This window comes from Falco cherrug, chromosome 5 (genome assembly GCF_023634085.1).
Source record: "Falco cherrug isolate bFalChe1 chromosome 5, bFalChe1.pri, whole genome shotgun sequence".
NCBI classification, from domain to species: domain Eukaryota; kingdom Metazoa; phylum Chordata; class Aves; order Falconiformes; family Falconidae; genus Falco; species Falco cherrug.
The window spans coordinates 66,596,168-66,609,514 of NC_073701.1; the positions used below are offsets into that span (position 1 = coordinate 66,596,168).

Below are 13,347 nucleotides of genomic sequence, written 5' to 3' on the forward strand. Positions count from 1 at the left end.
GACTGTAATCAATCCATGGCACAAAAATTACCAGAAAAATTGAACTGACTATGACACCTGACTTAGCTCTCAACTCCTTTTGACTTTGCTAACTTGGTAACATTCTTGAAATCTCATGTTGTTAATGACTTTGTATATTTAATGATTTCGCATTTAATGTGTTTAATGCTTTTGTCTATTGCTGTTCTGCTCATCACTTGAATTATATATCTGATATATTAAGAAGGTTGCTTATAGTTCCTTTAAAAAAAATAAATTAGATATTTACAGTCATGTTTCAAAAATAGAAATCTCAGCCATGTAGTTAAAAAACTTTTTTCTTTGTCTTCTTTCTTGTATATAGTACTATCCTTCCCGATTACTACTTATATCTTGTTGTTAATGTGCTCTCAGTACTTGTTGTGTGCAACTTGAAGAGCTGGCAACTGCATCTTTGCAGGTTTTGATTATTTCATTGGTAGTTGTTCAGTGACATCAAAACACTACCACACAATGGAATTCTCTGGGAGTCACGCACAACCATGGAACATCACGGACCCTGAGTGCAGGGACTGATGGAGAAACAGCCAGTTTCACTGCAGTCTATATAAATTAAAATAAATAAATAAATAAAAGACTTCTAAATACAAGAGTATATTGTAATTATATGTATTCACACACAGGCACACAAAGAAAGACATTGAACAGTGAGCACAGTGTGCCAAGAATAGAAAATAAATAGCTGAAAAGGGAAGGACAGCAGGGAAAAAGGCAACAGATGAATATTAAGCTGCCATGCTGAGGAATTTATTTGCGTCTTTTACTTGGTTGAAGACGAAGCTGTTGGACAGCTGCTTCAGCAGCGGCGATGGCTGCCCCAGCGTCTTCAAGGTGAGTTTGAGTGACGCTGGTTTTGCTTTGGCTGCGAGATGGGCCATGAGAGCGTAGATGTCCTTCAGAGGAAGATTTGGAGCTCCCTGGACTGCTGTGGGACTTCTCAATGGTGGGCACCTGCATGTCTACCAAGAAAATGAAGAAGCGCAGCTGCTGCATTTATTAGTCACAAACAGACAGATAATTTCATTTTCTTTCTCTTGACTGCACTTTCCAGCTGCATTCCAGAACAAGGAATTAAAGATTAAGCTGTGCAATGCCATTCAGAGTCTCAGGATATATCTTGATTAGGAAACTCTTATGGAGAACCTTTTTCTACTTCCCCACTGTTCCCTGGCCCAGGGAATAAAATAATTTACTATTGGGTTTCTGTCACCTGTGAATTGTGCCTACTGTGGTGATTTAAACTGGTGGAATGATGGGGTAGCCTAAAGAATTAATGTTTTCCACTTTCTACTTCTTTAGTATGTAAAGACTAACTGGCGTCACTTACACTGGTACCAAACACTTAGCTAATGCAAGCAATTTTATTCTGATGAATGCCACAGTCAAAACCATAACCTAACTTACAGCAGCTTCTATACTACCCTCTAATTTAGATATAGATCTTAGGCACCAATCCCTAGCAAAACGTTACACAGAGTAACAGAGAGGAGATGGAGCAGAATCTTATCACTCTGAGGCTCTCATCTGGAAGCTACTTGGGATGGCTTTTGCTTTGGTATGACATACACTGTATTTTAAGTGAGCAACTGGCCACCAACTACTTAGTATAAAAAAAGAGAGATAAATTTATTGGAGCCGAGATTAATTCTGCTTTTGTAAACATTAGTGTAATTCTACTATATCAGCTCTGCTGATTTCCAATACAATTGAGATATGCTACAGCCCATTATCATAGACTGGAAATGCATATGCATCATTATAGCATAATTTTTATTCTATAAAATATTAATATTAGATTTCCAGAAGATAAAATGCCATAGAATATTTAAGAAGCATCAAAAATTTAAAGCTAGATATGTATTGAATTTGGCCAGGGCTACCAGAAAAATGAAAAGGTCACAGAATCTATTGTAGATGTGCAAAGCACGTAGAGCTTGTAAGCTGCTGTTTTAAGGACACATTTACTCAGCAAGCTGAGTGGCACTGATCAAGCCAAATTAAGCCTTGGCTCCAATGAATTAATCACATTTTAAATAAAAATGTATACAAACTTAATAGCAGTAACTTTATTTTTCTATTAGAACATATGCAGCAAAGTTTTCCCATCATCTGGGAAAACATTTTGTATCAGGTGCACCAAGTCATTCCTACCCTTGGAGGGGTCCGGGAAGATTCCATGACTTCTGCTTTTGATGACAGATGGTTTTGGAGATTGCTGGCTACTCTGTCCAGAGTGAGATTTCCCATGATCAATGTTTTCACTCTGCTCTTTCAGAGGGTACCACCGAGGAGTGTTGTCAAGCTGAGAGATGCTGGATAACTCGATTAATACCTACAAATAAATCAAAGTATAATATATGGCCTCTATCTGATCTATTAAAAGTTGTGTACAGAAGAGTCTACAGTTGCATTATCAGAAGTTGCAGTCAAATGTAAGAAGTTAAGGGTATAAGGCTGTATGCTGACAGATTCAGGACTCTGCCCATGCTCTGACCTCACCTGATATAAGCCAGCTATAATCCCAAACCCACATTTGTTAGCATATTGATAAGTCTGAACTAAATAATTCTTGTCAACAAGACCTCAGTAAGGACTATGAGCTTAGAATAGCTCCATACCAAGATGGCTAGATAGTTGAAAGGGTAGCTTGTGAGCATTAACTTGAAGATTACACTGAAAAGACACCTGTCATTCTGCCTCTGTATAGACATATTTTATAGACAGCAGGGTGGGGTTATTTTCTCCCTTTTTCCAGTGTTAGTAAAGAGGCAAATAATTTGATGTCTGTTTTTAATACAGTCTTCAATAATATGAGACTGGTCCTTGTTGATTCTTTAAAAAATCCACAGGTACATAATTTGTAACAGAAAAAAAAAAAAAAAACAAAACAACAGGGATACCTTTGCTTTTCACTAAAACAACAGAATTCAATAGGCCATTTAGGCCTCAAAACTTCACTGGTTAAAAAAAAAAGAATATGAAAGGAGATGCAATGGCAATGTGGAAATTAAATAAGCAGCTTGGCTAAAAAACCCCGTCATTGTAGCTATAAACTGCTCTATGCCATCTGCACTGCTAGCAAGAGTTCTGTGAAACTTCTTTTAAAAACAGAATAAGTAAAAAAAAACAGTGAGCACTGGGGCCAATAAAGACCATTCCTCCCTTAATGGTCTTGCAGCTGAGAGAAGGCCAAGAGAGGTAAAGTAGTAGAATCATCATAGAGTCTTGAGTGAAGGAAAGGACAGAAAGTTCCTTGCATTTGGCTCTAAGGTGACAGGATTAAAGCTAATGTCAGGTAGGGACGTTTTAAAACTGCCAGACAAATAAAGCGTGCAATTACCTTAAGGAACCATGTCTTCATCAGTTTATTACTAGTCCCTGAATGAAAGCAAGCCTCTTTGAGTTTAGGGATGGGGAAGTCTCTTCACAACTGATTGTTTGCAGAAGGTTTAAAGCCTTTTTTCTTTCAGCCTCATAGGCTGTGTATGACCTGGCTTGGTCTTTCCGGTTAGGTCTATACTTAATCTGAACAGAGGAACTATTTAGCATGCTCCCTGTTGTGGTTTTTGGTCATAGCTTTGGGAATGACTGGAAGACATTATGGTTGAGGATTGTTCCCAACAGGCTGTATAAGCTGGGGGCTCTGATTTGTAGGAGAAGAGAGGTCACATGCCATGGATGTGAACCATGATGTGCCATGTGCCTTCTGGGGCATGCAGGTGGTGCTGGCCCTATTCAAGCAAGTCCTTGGGGCACAATTTGGATATCCCATATCTGATGTTGTGGTGCAGGATTACTCTGAACATCCTGGTCCTGAAATACACTGGATCGTCTTGTCCGTTCCTTTTTTCCATGAACAATTTTTTTTATATTTAAGGCTGAATGATCTAATAAATAAAATAGTTCTAGAGGTTGAAAATATTTAAAGGCAAAATTTTAAATCTTCCTCTAGGAGCAGCTGCTGGAGCATCCATTTTCTAAATGTCATAAATAATAATGATGTAAATATTCAGTAAAGCCGTGCATTTGGACAAACATGCTGAACTCAACAAGAATACTGATGGATCATGCAGGAAATAAGTAAACATGTAGCCACTTCCTATACATTTATTTTAGTAATTGTTCAAATAGTGACACTGATTGCTCAGTTTTGTAGTTACACAAAGGGGAACTGGAGCTGAACTGAGCACCTTTTTCATGAAATCCAAATGCAGACTGAGCAGAGATACTCAGAGTTACTCTGTATATGAGCGTTTGATTTTCCTGAGCTTCTGTTTCTCATTATAATCCTCTTGTGCAGTAACATTTTTAATTACTTTTTTGACATTGTAGCTATTGCTGGTAATTACATATTATACATGCGTATATTTGTAGATTCACTTTTAAAAGAGAGAGCATACTTCTTCCCATGATCACTCGTCTCATTTATAATTAATTACAAAGTTTTGCCTTCAGTCATACTTTGGTAATGATATTACTGTTTTGTAGTATTAAAAATTAGACCTTGATCAGCAAGAACAAATTACTTAGACTTGCAGATACTTGTGCATGTGCTAATTTATGGCTTGATGGCAGATTTTAATCCTTTAATCATTTTCAAAGACTGATAACCTCCTCAGCCTTCCCATGTTATGTTAAATTCGAGGCAGACACCTTATCAGGCATAATAAGAATTCTCCATTCAGTCACTGTGAAAGATGTTACCATCTCAGGCTCAAAAAACCCTCTTAATTTTCAGTGAAGTAACATTCTGTTGAGTCCTGCGTGAATTTGTCCACAGTTTATCAAGATAAAGGGAAAGTATCTTTCATGTGTGAATGAATGAAATCATGGCCATTTGTTAAGAAATCAGCATAAAAAAGTGATGTAAAAAAGGTTTTACTTAACACATGTACTGTACCTTGCAAAAGAACAGTTTCCAAACACCAGTATGCAGTTCATCAGCTTTCTAACTAGTCAGGGTTTAGAGAGGAGGAAATAAGATACTCACTTCACCGAGGAAGTCATTCGAGGAGAATCGATCATAATCCCAGACAGTCACTTCCAGTGTTTTCTTTTTCAGCTGTAATTTAAGTCAAAGGATAATCAACCCCATTGCCATCATAAACTTCAGATCAAGTCTTTTTGGTGGCTTCTATTCATTATCTGCTCCTTTCACCCTTTTTCACAGTGACAGCTAGGCAGCTTTTGTCCTCCCATCAACCTTGGTCTCAGAAAAATAATTTGGGACTATTACTTGTTATCAAGACAAATGGACTTCTGCTTGGCCCTATTTTAGGAAATTCCACAAGTTGTTTTTGACAGAATGTGCGTCCATTACAACAGCCAAACTGATTTTTAAAGCCCAATTTTTGTATTTCTGTAGCTTTTCTCATCATCAGGTCTGAATTGCCTAAACGCAGGCATTTGCCTCAAGTACCTTTGAGTGTGAATTTCAAATATATTATTTAAAATACTCTGTTTACACAATCTCATTGCTGAAGACCAGGCTTTAATACCCCCAGAATTCAGTGCAGTCAATGGGACTTTGCAAGTGATCCAGGCACGCAGGACAAGTTGCACTGTTATAGATTTAATGACAGCCATCAAAACTCATTACCAACAGACCTTGTTAAGCATGATAGCTCAATCTGTGTAAGAAGGCATTCTTCTTACAGGCCACAGTAAGAAACAAGCACGTCTTTTTATGACAAGATAGTGCAAGACAGACAAGATGTTGACCAAAGTAGTTGACCTTATTGGAAAGATTGACCTGAGTGTTATTCCAGGGGACAGAGAGAGAATTCATTACTGGTGGTGTATGCTGGAGCAAAAGGCTATCAGGTGGCTGGAGAGGCAGTAATAAATTCATGTGGCTTGACAGGACAAAATCCTAGGGCTATGGGATGTCTACAAAGTCAGGCTGAGAAGTTGTAAAGTGATTTGTTGGACACTTCTAAGCATTACTAAGAAAAACAGGACTCTTTTCACATACTTGAATAAAAGAGGTTAGAACCAGAAATCTGATGTGGTAATTGAGGTCATCATCCTAACAAAAGCAACATGTCACTCACTGCTTTGACTAATAATTGGCTGCTTGGGAAAAAGGGACAACCAAGGATCAAGTCAAAATTGTTCAAAATTCTAAGCTACACCATTTACTGTACTTATATATTTTTTTTTTTTTCCAAGAAAAGCACTGTTTGTTATTTACCCCCACTGCCCCTTGGCTTAATGCAACACAGATTCAGACAGTTCTTAACAAAGAGATAAAATTATAATTTAAAGGCAATTTACAGTTATTATGTGCTCGGAATATCTTCTGCTCCCAGGTAACTTTAGAAAAATAAGCAACTACGCAAACCCAGTAGTTTGAAAAACAAGTTTAAATCAGCATCTCCTGGAAAATCCACATAACAGGGAATTGTACTATTTTTAGCATCCACAATGTACTCTTTAAGAAAGCAACATGACTTGAAAGCTAAGATTAAACTAAAAATATTTGAGAGCAATTCTTTAATCTTTGTTTGATTCCCACATAATTAAGCAAGATACTTCTTAAACATTTTCTTTTAAAAATCCTGCAGAAATTAAGGAAGAAGTTAACAAAAAGCTTCTGTTTTGAACATCCCTTACAGAACATTTGTAAAGTTCATTCCCCTGACTGAATAAAATTCCTTTTCTTTGCTGTTTCAAGACAGTATCACAACTGCGTGAAAAAAGAACCTGAAAAAACGAGTTGAGCTGCCTCTGGTACATGCTACTTCTAGTTTCCTGGGTAATGTAATTTCCTGCTAGATGCTACACTAAGTATATGTATTTTTACCTTTTAAGAAAAGAGGAATAGCATAAATACTTTTGGGAGGACATGTTATCTTCTTGTTTCAAGTGCTGACTGTGGCCTAAGATTTGAAGGATTTTTGGTGCAAAGGGGAAAATGGAATATTTTCAAGAAGCTGCAACCCTACTTTGCTAGCCTCTTTGCATTAGCATGATACCAAAAGTATGCTGAAAACTTGCAGTACCCTATATTTCTTTGAGATATCTATTTTAAGCCTCTTAGTTTAATAAACCTTTAATAAAATATTATGACAATGAAAAAACATCAAAAGAGCTTTATTAGGTAGTGTGCATGAAATAGGTTTCAAAGAGGAAGAAAATTTGCTTTTCTGAAGATATATTTATGTACCACTATTGAAGGCAAAGAACACTCAGTGGCTTGTGATTTTAAAAGCAGCCACTATACCATCACAGCAAAGTAGGGTTCTGCCTTACATCATCCAGTTTTAGGTCATGAAGGCAGAAGTTCAGATCCCCGTCAGGAATTTAACCTACAGCAATACTGAAACAGGTTGCAGAAACCCACTATCCATCTGACCATGGCTTTCTGCAAGGAGGCCATGTATCGGCAGGAAAATGAGAAAGCATTCCTAAAAGAAGGAGAGCACCTTACATGTTGTGAACCTCATACAAGCACATTATGAAAAAAGTGTTACTAAGCTGCAATTAATTTCAGACTTTGCATTGTAGAAAAATTAAAAATAATAATTAAAAAAAGAAAAACAAAAAAGAAAAACCTACTTAAAAGCATATTACTGCATGTGAACTCCAGTTAGCTTTAGGCTGCTGTGGACAACTGTCATTTAAAGAAAATGAAGGAATATGCAGAAACAGCCAACATGAATAATATTTTCTCTTACAAAGACGTAAACACCACACATACAGAAGTGCCTGCTTCTTGTTTTAAATGTCTGGCGATCACTGGGTGTTGTTATGGATAATTCAGGTCTGTGTTACCAAATATGCGTTACTTGAAATATTTAACACTTATTCCTTGAAAATCTCATACATTTGTACAAGGTATTTGTACAAGGAAAAAAATATAAGATTGCAGTCTCAGTCAGGGTATTTGATGAGAAGAAATTAAGGTGTTGTATTAGATCATGCAATATACTTATTTGTGTTGACATTCATATTTAACATTTTATTGTACTCTATAGTGCTGTACTTCAGTATGTGGGAGGAGAAAAAGACTTTTTGCTAGGACACTTAGAAGCTTACTTTCTCTTGTCCAAGATACTAAGATGTAAGTACCAACACCTTACTGATTCATAAGAAAGCTCTTCTTACTTTTGGAAATAAGACATAGGTTCCTACCTCACTCAAGAATTTTGAAAATAATTACTGTCTCTAAATACATTTCCTTCAATTTAAGGACATGACCTCTAGCTAAAGCTATTTGCTTTACCAAACTATATCAATGATTTAAGGAAATACTCTTATTTGCTTTCTGACAAGTAAGAAACTGAGGCAAAGCCACACCTTATATTGTGGCCATACATTATACCAACAGCCTGACCAGTAACAGAACTTATATCTTTTACCATCTTCTCTTTAAATCATTCTAATGCTTTCTTTCATGCTTTGAGTAGGTATTTGACTTGAGTTAGTAATTATTATACAGTATCTGTAGTGTGTGTGTACTCAGCCTTCCTCTCAAATTGTAATTATCTCCAGTTTATTACTTAACAAAAAGCTGAAATTACTAAATATTCAGTTTAATTTATTTTCTCTCCAACTGTCAAAGTAGAATTTTTCACATGATAAATCTAATCATTCCGACCTTGAAAAAGTCTGTTTCATTTCAAAGAGTGATCTATTTCCCATAATTATTTTCACTTTAATTTCAGCTAGCTATGAGAGAGAAAAGGAACATGAAAAATTTTACAACCATCTGAAGTCTAGACAGTGACGTTAAAAGGACTATGTTAGGAAATATTTAATAATACTTATTTGCTGTCAGCAAGCAACCCATGCTTTGATGAAGCGAAAGAAATGTTTCTTTGAATAAATAATATTTGTAAAGATTCATGAACTTATGTTAGGGTATGACTGCTAACTCTGTATAACTTAGTGTATGATGCAGTTTTGCTTGTTTGATGATCAGAACATTCATTCTCAGTCTGTCACAATTATCTTGCATTTCTCTTTATATTCCTAATTGTTTTGAAATATCCATTCATGAGGGTTATGAGTGCAAACAATATACTATTGCATGGTGATAGTTATTCAAACTGTAGGTACTTATCATCAGCATGGATTTGGTGATTTAGAAACGTGCTTTATTACATATTTTCAAAGTCAGGGCATTGAATTTTATAGGGGAAGAATCACCCACACTGGTATCGTAGCACTAAATACAAGCCATGAAAAGCTGTGGAAGGAAATACTATTCCTTGCACACACTTCTATGTGATAAGAAGACAAAATATACAACATATGTGGTGCTCAGATGAAGCTTATACACTTACAATCATTAGCACTGCATAACAGTCTCAGAGGAAGGGAAAAGGAGGAGATTTGCAAATAGAAAGCAAAAGTTCAAAGAATTCAGCCTGTGACCCAAAAGCAAATTTCATCAAATAACAGTTAAGAAACCAACATCAAAGATACTAGGATATTTTCTGTCATAAAAATCTCTGTCCAAGAAATCCTAGACTAAGATCGTTATCTAATTTAGAATCACCAAACAGCCACCGTATATCCAATACTCAAGCACTCTTAATTACAGCTCTGTAAAAAGTCACAGCAGAACCCGAAAGCAAATTAAGTAAACTGAAGAGCCTGTCTTAAATGGAAAGCTAAGTTTGGAAATAGTGCTAAGACTTACTAAACATTTTCACAAAACTCAGAAGACCTAGGGTTTATATTTCAGCTAGACAAACATGTCAGTTTTTCTTTTTCTGATGCTTTCACTGTCAATGAGCTACCATTGATGCAAGCCCACATGAAACAGCATGCAAACCCCAGGAAATAGTAACCACAACATATAACAGGGCACCTCTGAAGAAAATGTGAGCTACTGCCTGTTAAGTTCCGATGTGTTGACTGCATGAGCCACCATGCCAGTCTCTTTGTGGGAAAGGTCTTCCTCCAAGGAAAAATTAACAACTTAATCTGTGTTCCTCTCAATGAACAAGAAGAATGAATGATGAAATTTTAAGTTAGGAAGATAATATTGAGGTCTTGGTGCTGTGTTGGAGAAGTTTATTAGAAGCACTGGGAAATCTATTCACTAAAGAGTCTGGTTATTCTGGGCTGTTTTAAGAAGCACTGAAAGATTAAATGGCATTGAAAAATGAAGTTGAAAGTATCAAGAACAAAACACTAAGAAAGGCAAAAAGATTTAGGACTGCATACAGATCCATTATTCTATAAAATATACTTCATAATTTAAACAGATAGACTGATCATCATTTTTCTCATTATGTCTTTTTGAAATGGTAAAAAGTCCCTTTTAAAGAGGAGATGCAGAAAAAGGGTACTCAATTGCTTCATACTGCTTCAGTGAACCCTGCAGGTCAGTTAGAGTTAGGAAGCCACCAAGAAACAGAGAATGTTTGCGCAGAATTCTTTCCCAGCTGTGAGTTAAATTTTTCTGTAACAAGGAAATTAAATAACTTCTAAATTTTTTTCAGGTGATTCATATTTCAAGCCCATTGCTGTAAATTACTAAACCAAAAAATGTATCTCTCCATTCTATAAATATTTTTTAATAAGACCTGTGTTTTGTTTGACCTTGCATGGCTTTTGGAATGAAGAGTGACAGTGATTTCTCCATTTGCTTCAGAAACGTGTCTTAATTTATTCCCTCCCTCTATTTCATTAGCATTTTTGAAATTGTCACATCTGTACTTATGACATGGTTACAGATTTAATCCCCACAAATCACCATTTTTATGAGTAGAAGGGACAAGAAAAGAGTATTGATATAGTAAGCTCTATCAGCAGCAAGGAAATAGTTCCAAATTTCCCCTAAACATGGCAAGATTTTACAGGGGTTCACAGAACAGCCAGTACCACTGCTCCCTTCACAGCAAGCACTGCAGACCACACAAATAATGAAGCAGCAAATTGCACTGAACAGTACTACCAGTCACGCACCTGCTCCATGGAGATATTTTTATAAATGACTGTCTGATTCCACTCAGGATTCAAGCTTTTCTGTACGTACTTAGTTCTCCGCTTGTACTCAGCACTGAATTTAAACAAAGGAAGGAAACATTACATTAGCAATCTTTTGTTTGTTTCAATTATAACACAAAAAAAACCCACCCACAAAACAAAAAACAGAAAAAGAGAAAGCACTGCATTTCCCATTTCTGCAACAACTCAGAGGTTACAAGAGGACAATGACAGCCTTTGGTTTTTTTTTTCTTTAGCATGCTTTCCTGATGCGGTCTTTTACAACATCTTCCGACTCTTCAGCAGGTTAAGCTCTGCCTATAATCATTCCAACATAAAGCATGAGTCAGCACATGCATATATGCTTTGTTCTCTCATTGTCGGTGTTGGGGTCTGGTTATAAATTGAAGTGATAATGCACTGACTACATTTCCAAGACCATTCTCCTATTAGCACTTGAACGTAGCACAAATCCTTTATACTTATATGTTGCAGCCTCTAATTACAGAAGGCCATCTCACAAGAACATTTAATGAATGCCATGGGGTAACTAATATCCTGTTAATGATAGAAACACTAATTTCTTATTGATCCTGTTCTCTGCCTATACTTCTAACTGTACTGGAAACAAACATAAAAGTGCATCAAGCTCATGATTGTTTTTATCAATAGCCAAGAATAAAAAGTTTGGCTGCATAATCTATTTTTAAAAAGAAATGGTAGTGCTTTCGATTGTACTCTGCATTTCCTGAGTATGGAGAAAGCAATTTACTAACCTTTAACAGAATATGGATTCAACTAGCTCTGTGAGCTTTGATGTCAGATTTGCTTCCATTCCAATTTTAATTTAGTATAGATTTGAATGGACATCTCAAAAGAGCTGGGTGGGAGAACACGAGAAGTTTTAATACTTTGAAAACCCAACAAGATATAAGGTAAAGAACTCTTTTTTTTTTTCTTTTTTTTGCCTGTCTGCAAGTGAACTGCCCTTTCTCTTCTGTTCAAATCTCTCATAACTTAAAGGACTTACGTGCTGTATCTATTACTAAATTAAATGTGCCCAGGACTGTTCCCCAGCACTAAGGCCAAATGGCACAGATGACCTGTATCTGCCCTATTAAAATCTTTTATGGTTCCTCTACATTAATTTTTGGTAGTGTGCTGTTCCCCTGATTCTCACTTCTGACTTTCAATTGAACTGTGGTTTGGTTCACACTGTGGTATGCTCTCAGAGCGAATGAACTAAATTCTTTTCTCATGAGATTAACTTAGAAGATGCACTCCAGGGACTCATTTAATCAGCTAGTCATTAATGGTGTACCATGCATGGTACAAGACTGGAGCAGGTCTGAATTGAGGTTATGTAAAGGATGCATATTTTACTGACGTGTATGTCAATGTTGTGTCTTTAGCACCAAGATTTTCACTCTAGAAACTCAATTCTACCATGCAGTGCTCCTGTAATTATTCTGGAGTGTCTACTGCCTTTTTTTTCCAAAAGGGGGTAGCCATATCCAAGCTGCCTACTAGACTGATATCTCTCTGAAAGAGACTTGCAGTTATTTTTGCTCTTAGTTTTTGTTTTACTCATTCTATGTAGTTCCACTTATTTTCTTGCAAAACATGGTATCCAATGTCTTCCAGTTTATTGAAAAATGTGAAGGGCATTGGGACCCGTGAAACAAAGTATCTGCCCACCTCTGCTTATGAGAAGAAAGCAGCAACTCTCCACAGTTCAATCAATTCTATCAGCCACACCATACATTGGTGTATATATACAATTATATTTTTTTTGGGGGGGTGGTGGGTGGTGGGGTGAGGCAGGGAGGGGAAGATTTCTTTTTACTTACTTTCAGTAAGAAAAGAATGAATTAAAACCTAGAGGGACCAAGAGCATATGAAAAAGAAAGTCACACAAAGTTATTTCTTTGCATATCTTGGGAGGAAATCTGAAATACAAAATTGGAATCCTTTTGGAAACTAGATTTTGATGGCAAAACCTGTTCAGTAATGCACTTGAATTTTTTAAGCACCTCTTCTCCCACTCTCTGATCTGATAAAAGCATCCCCATCACTCAAAGTATTAATGAGATTTAACTGACCCATATGGAGACATGGGACACCGGCAAGCCACGGCTAGGTTAGCGGTATCTCTGGGCTCACAGTACTCATCAAATGCATGTCTATTCTGATCAGCTATTAACTTGTCCAAACTCCTTCTACACGCAGAGTAACCCACTTATTTCTTAACTAAGCCAGGATAGTATTATATAGTTTGGGCCTGTCTAAATGCCATATGATCTAATGGTTTTAATGAACCATCTTTCTTTTTGAAGAAAGTGGGAAAGGACTATTTGAGCACTC

General features: G+C 36.5%; 1 protein-coding gene across 3 annotated transcripts in view; it reads right to left on the reverse strand.

The window, feature by feature from the left end:
- Nucleotides 1–13,347, reverse strand: part of PCLO (piccolo presynaptic cytomatrix protein) — a 402,891-nt gene that overhangs the window by 65,812 nt on the left and 323,732 nt on the right. For all 3 annotated transcript variants that reach the window (XM_055712580.1, XM_055712583.1, XM_055712581.1), the window contains exons 17-20: nucleotides 10,963–11,056; nucleotides 5,030–5,101; nucleotides 2,191–2,371; nucleotides 804–998 (exon numbers count right to left, since the gene is read on the reverse strand). In XM_055712580.1, the coding sequence (XP_055568555.1) occupies nucleotides 804–998; nucleotides 2,191–2,371; nucleotides 5,030–5,101; nucleotides 10,963–11,056 (542 nt within the window). The remainder of the gene's footprint in view (nucleotides 1–803; nucleotides 999–2,190; nucleotides 2,372–5,029; nucleotides 5,102–10,962; nucleotides 11,057–13,347) is intronic.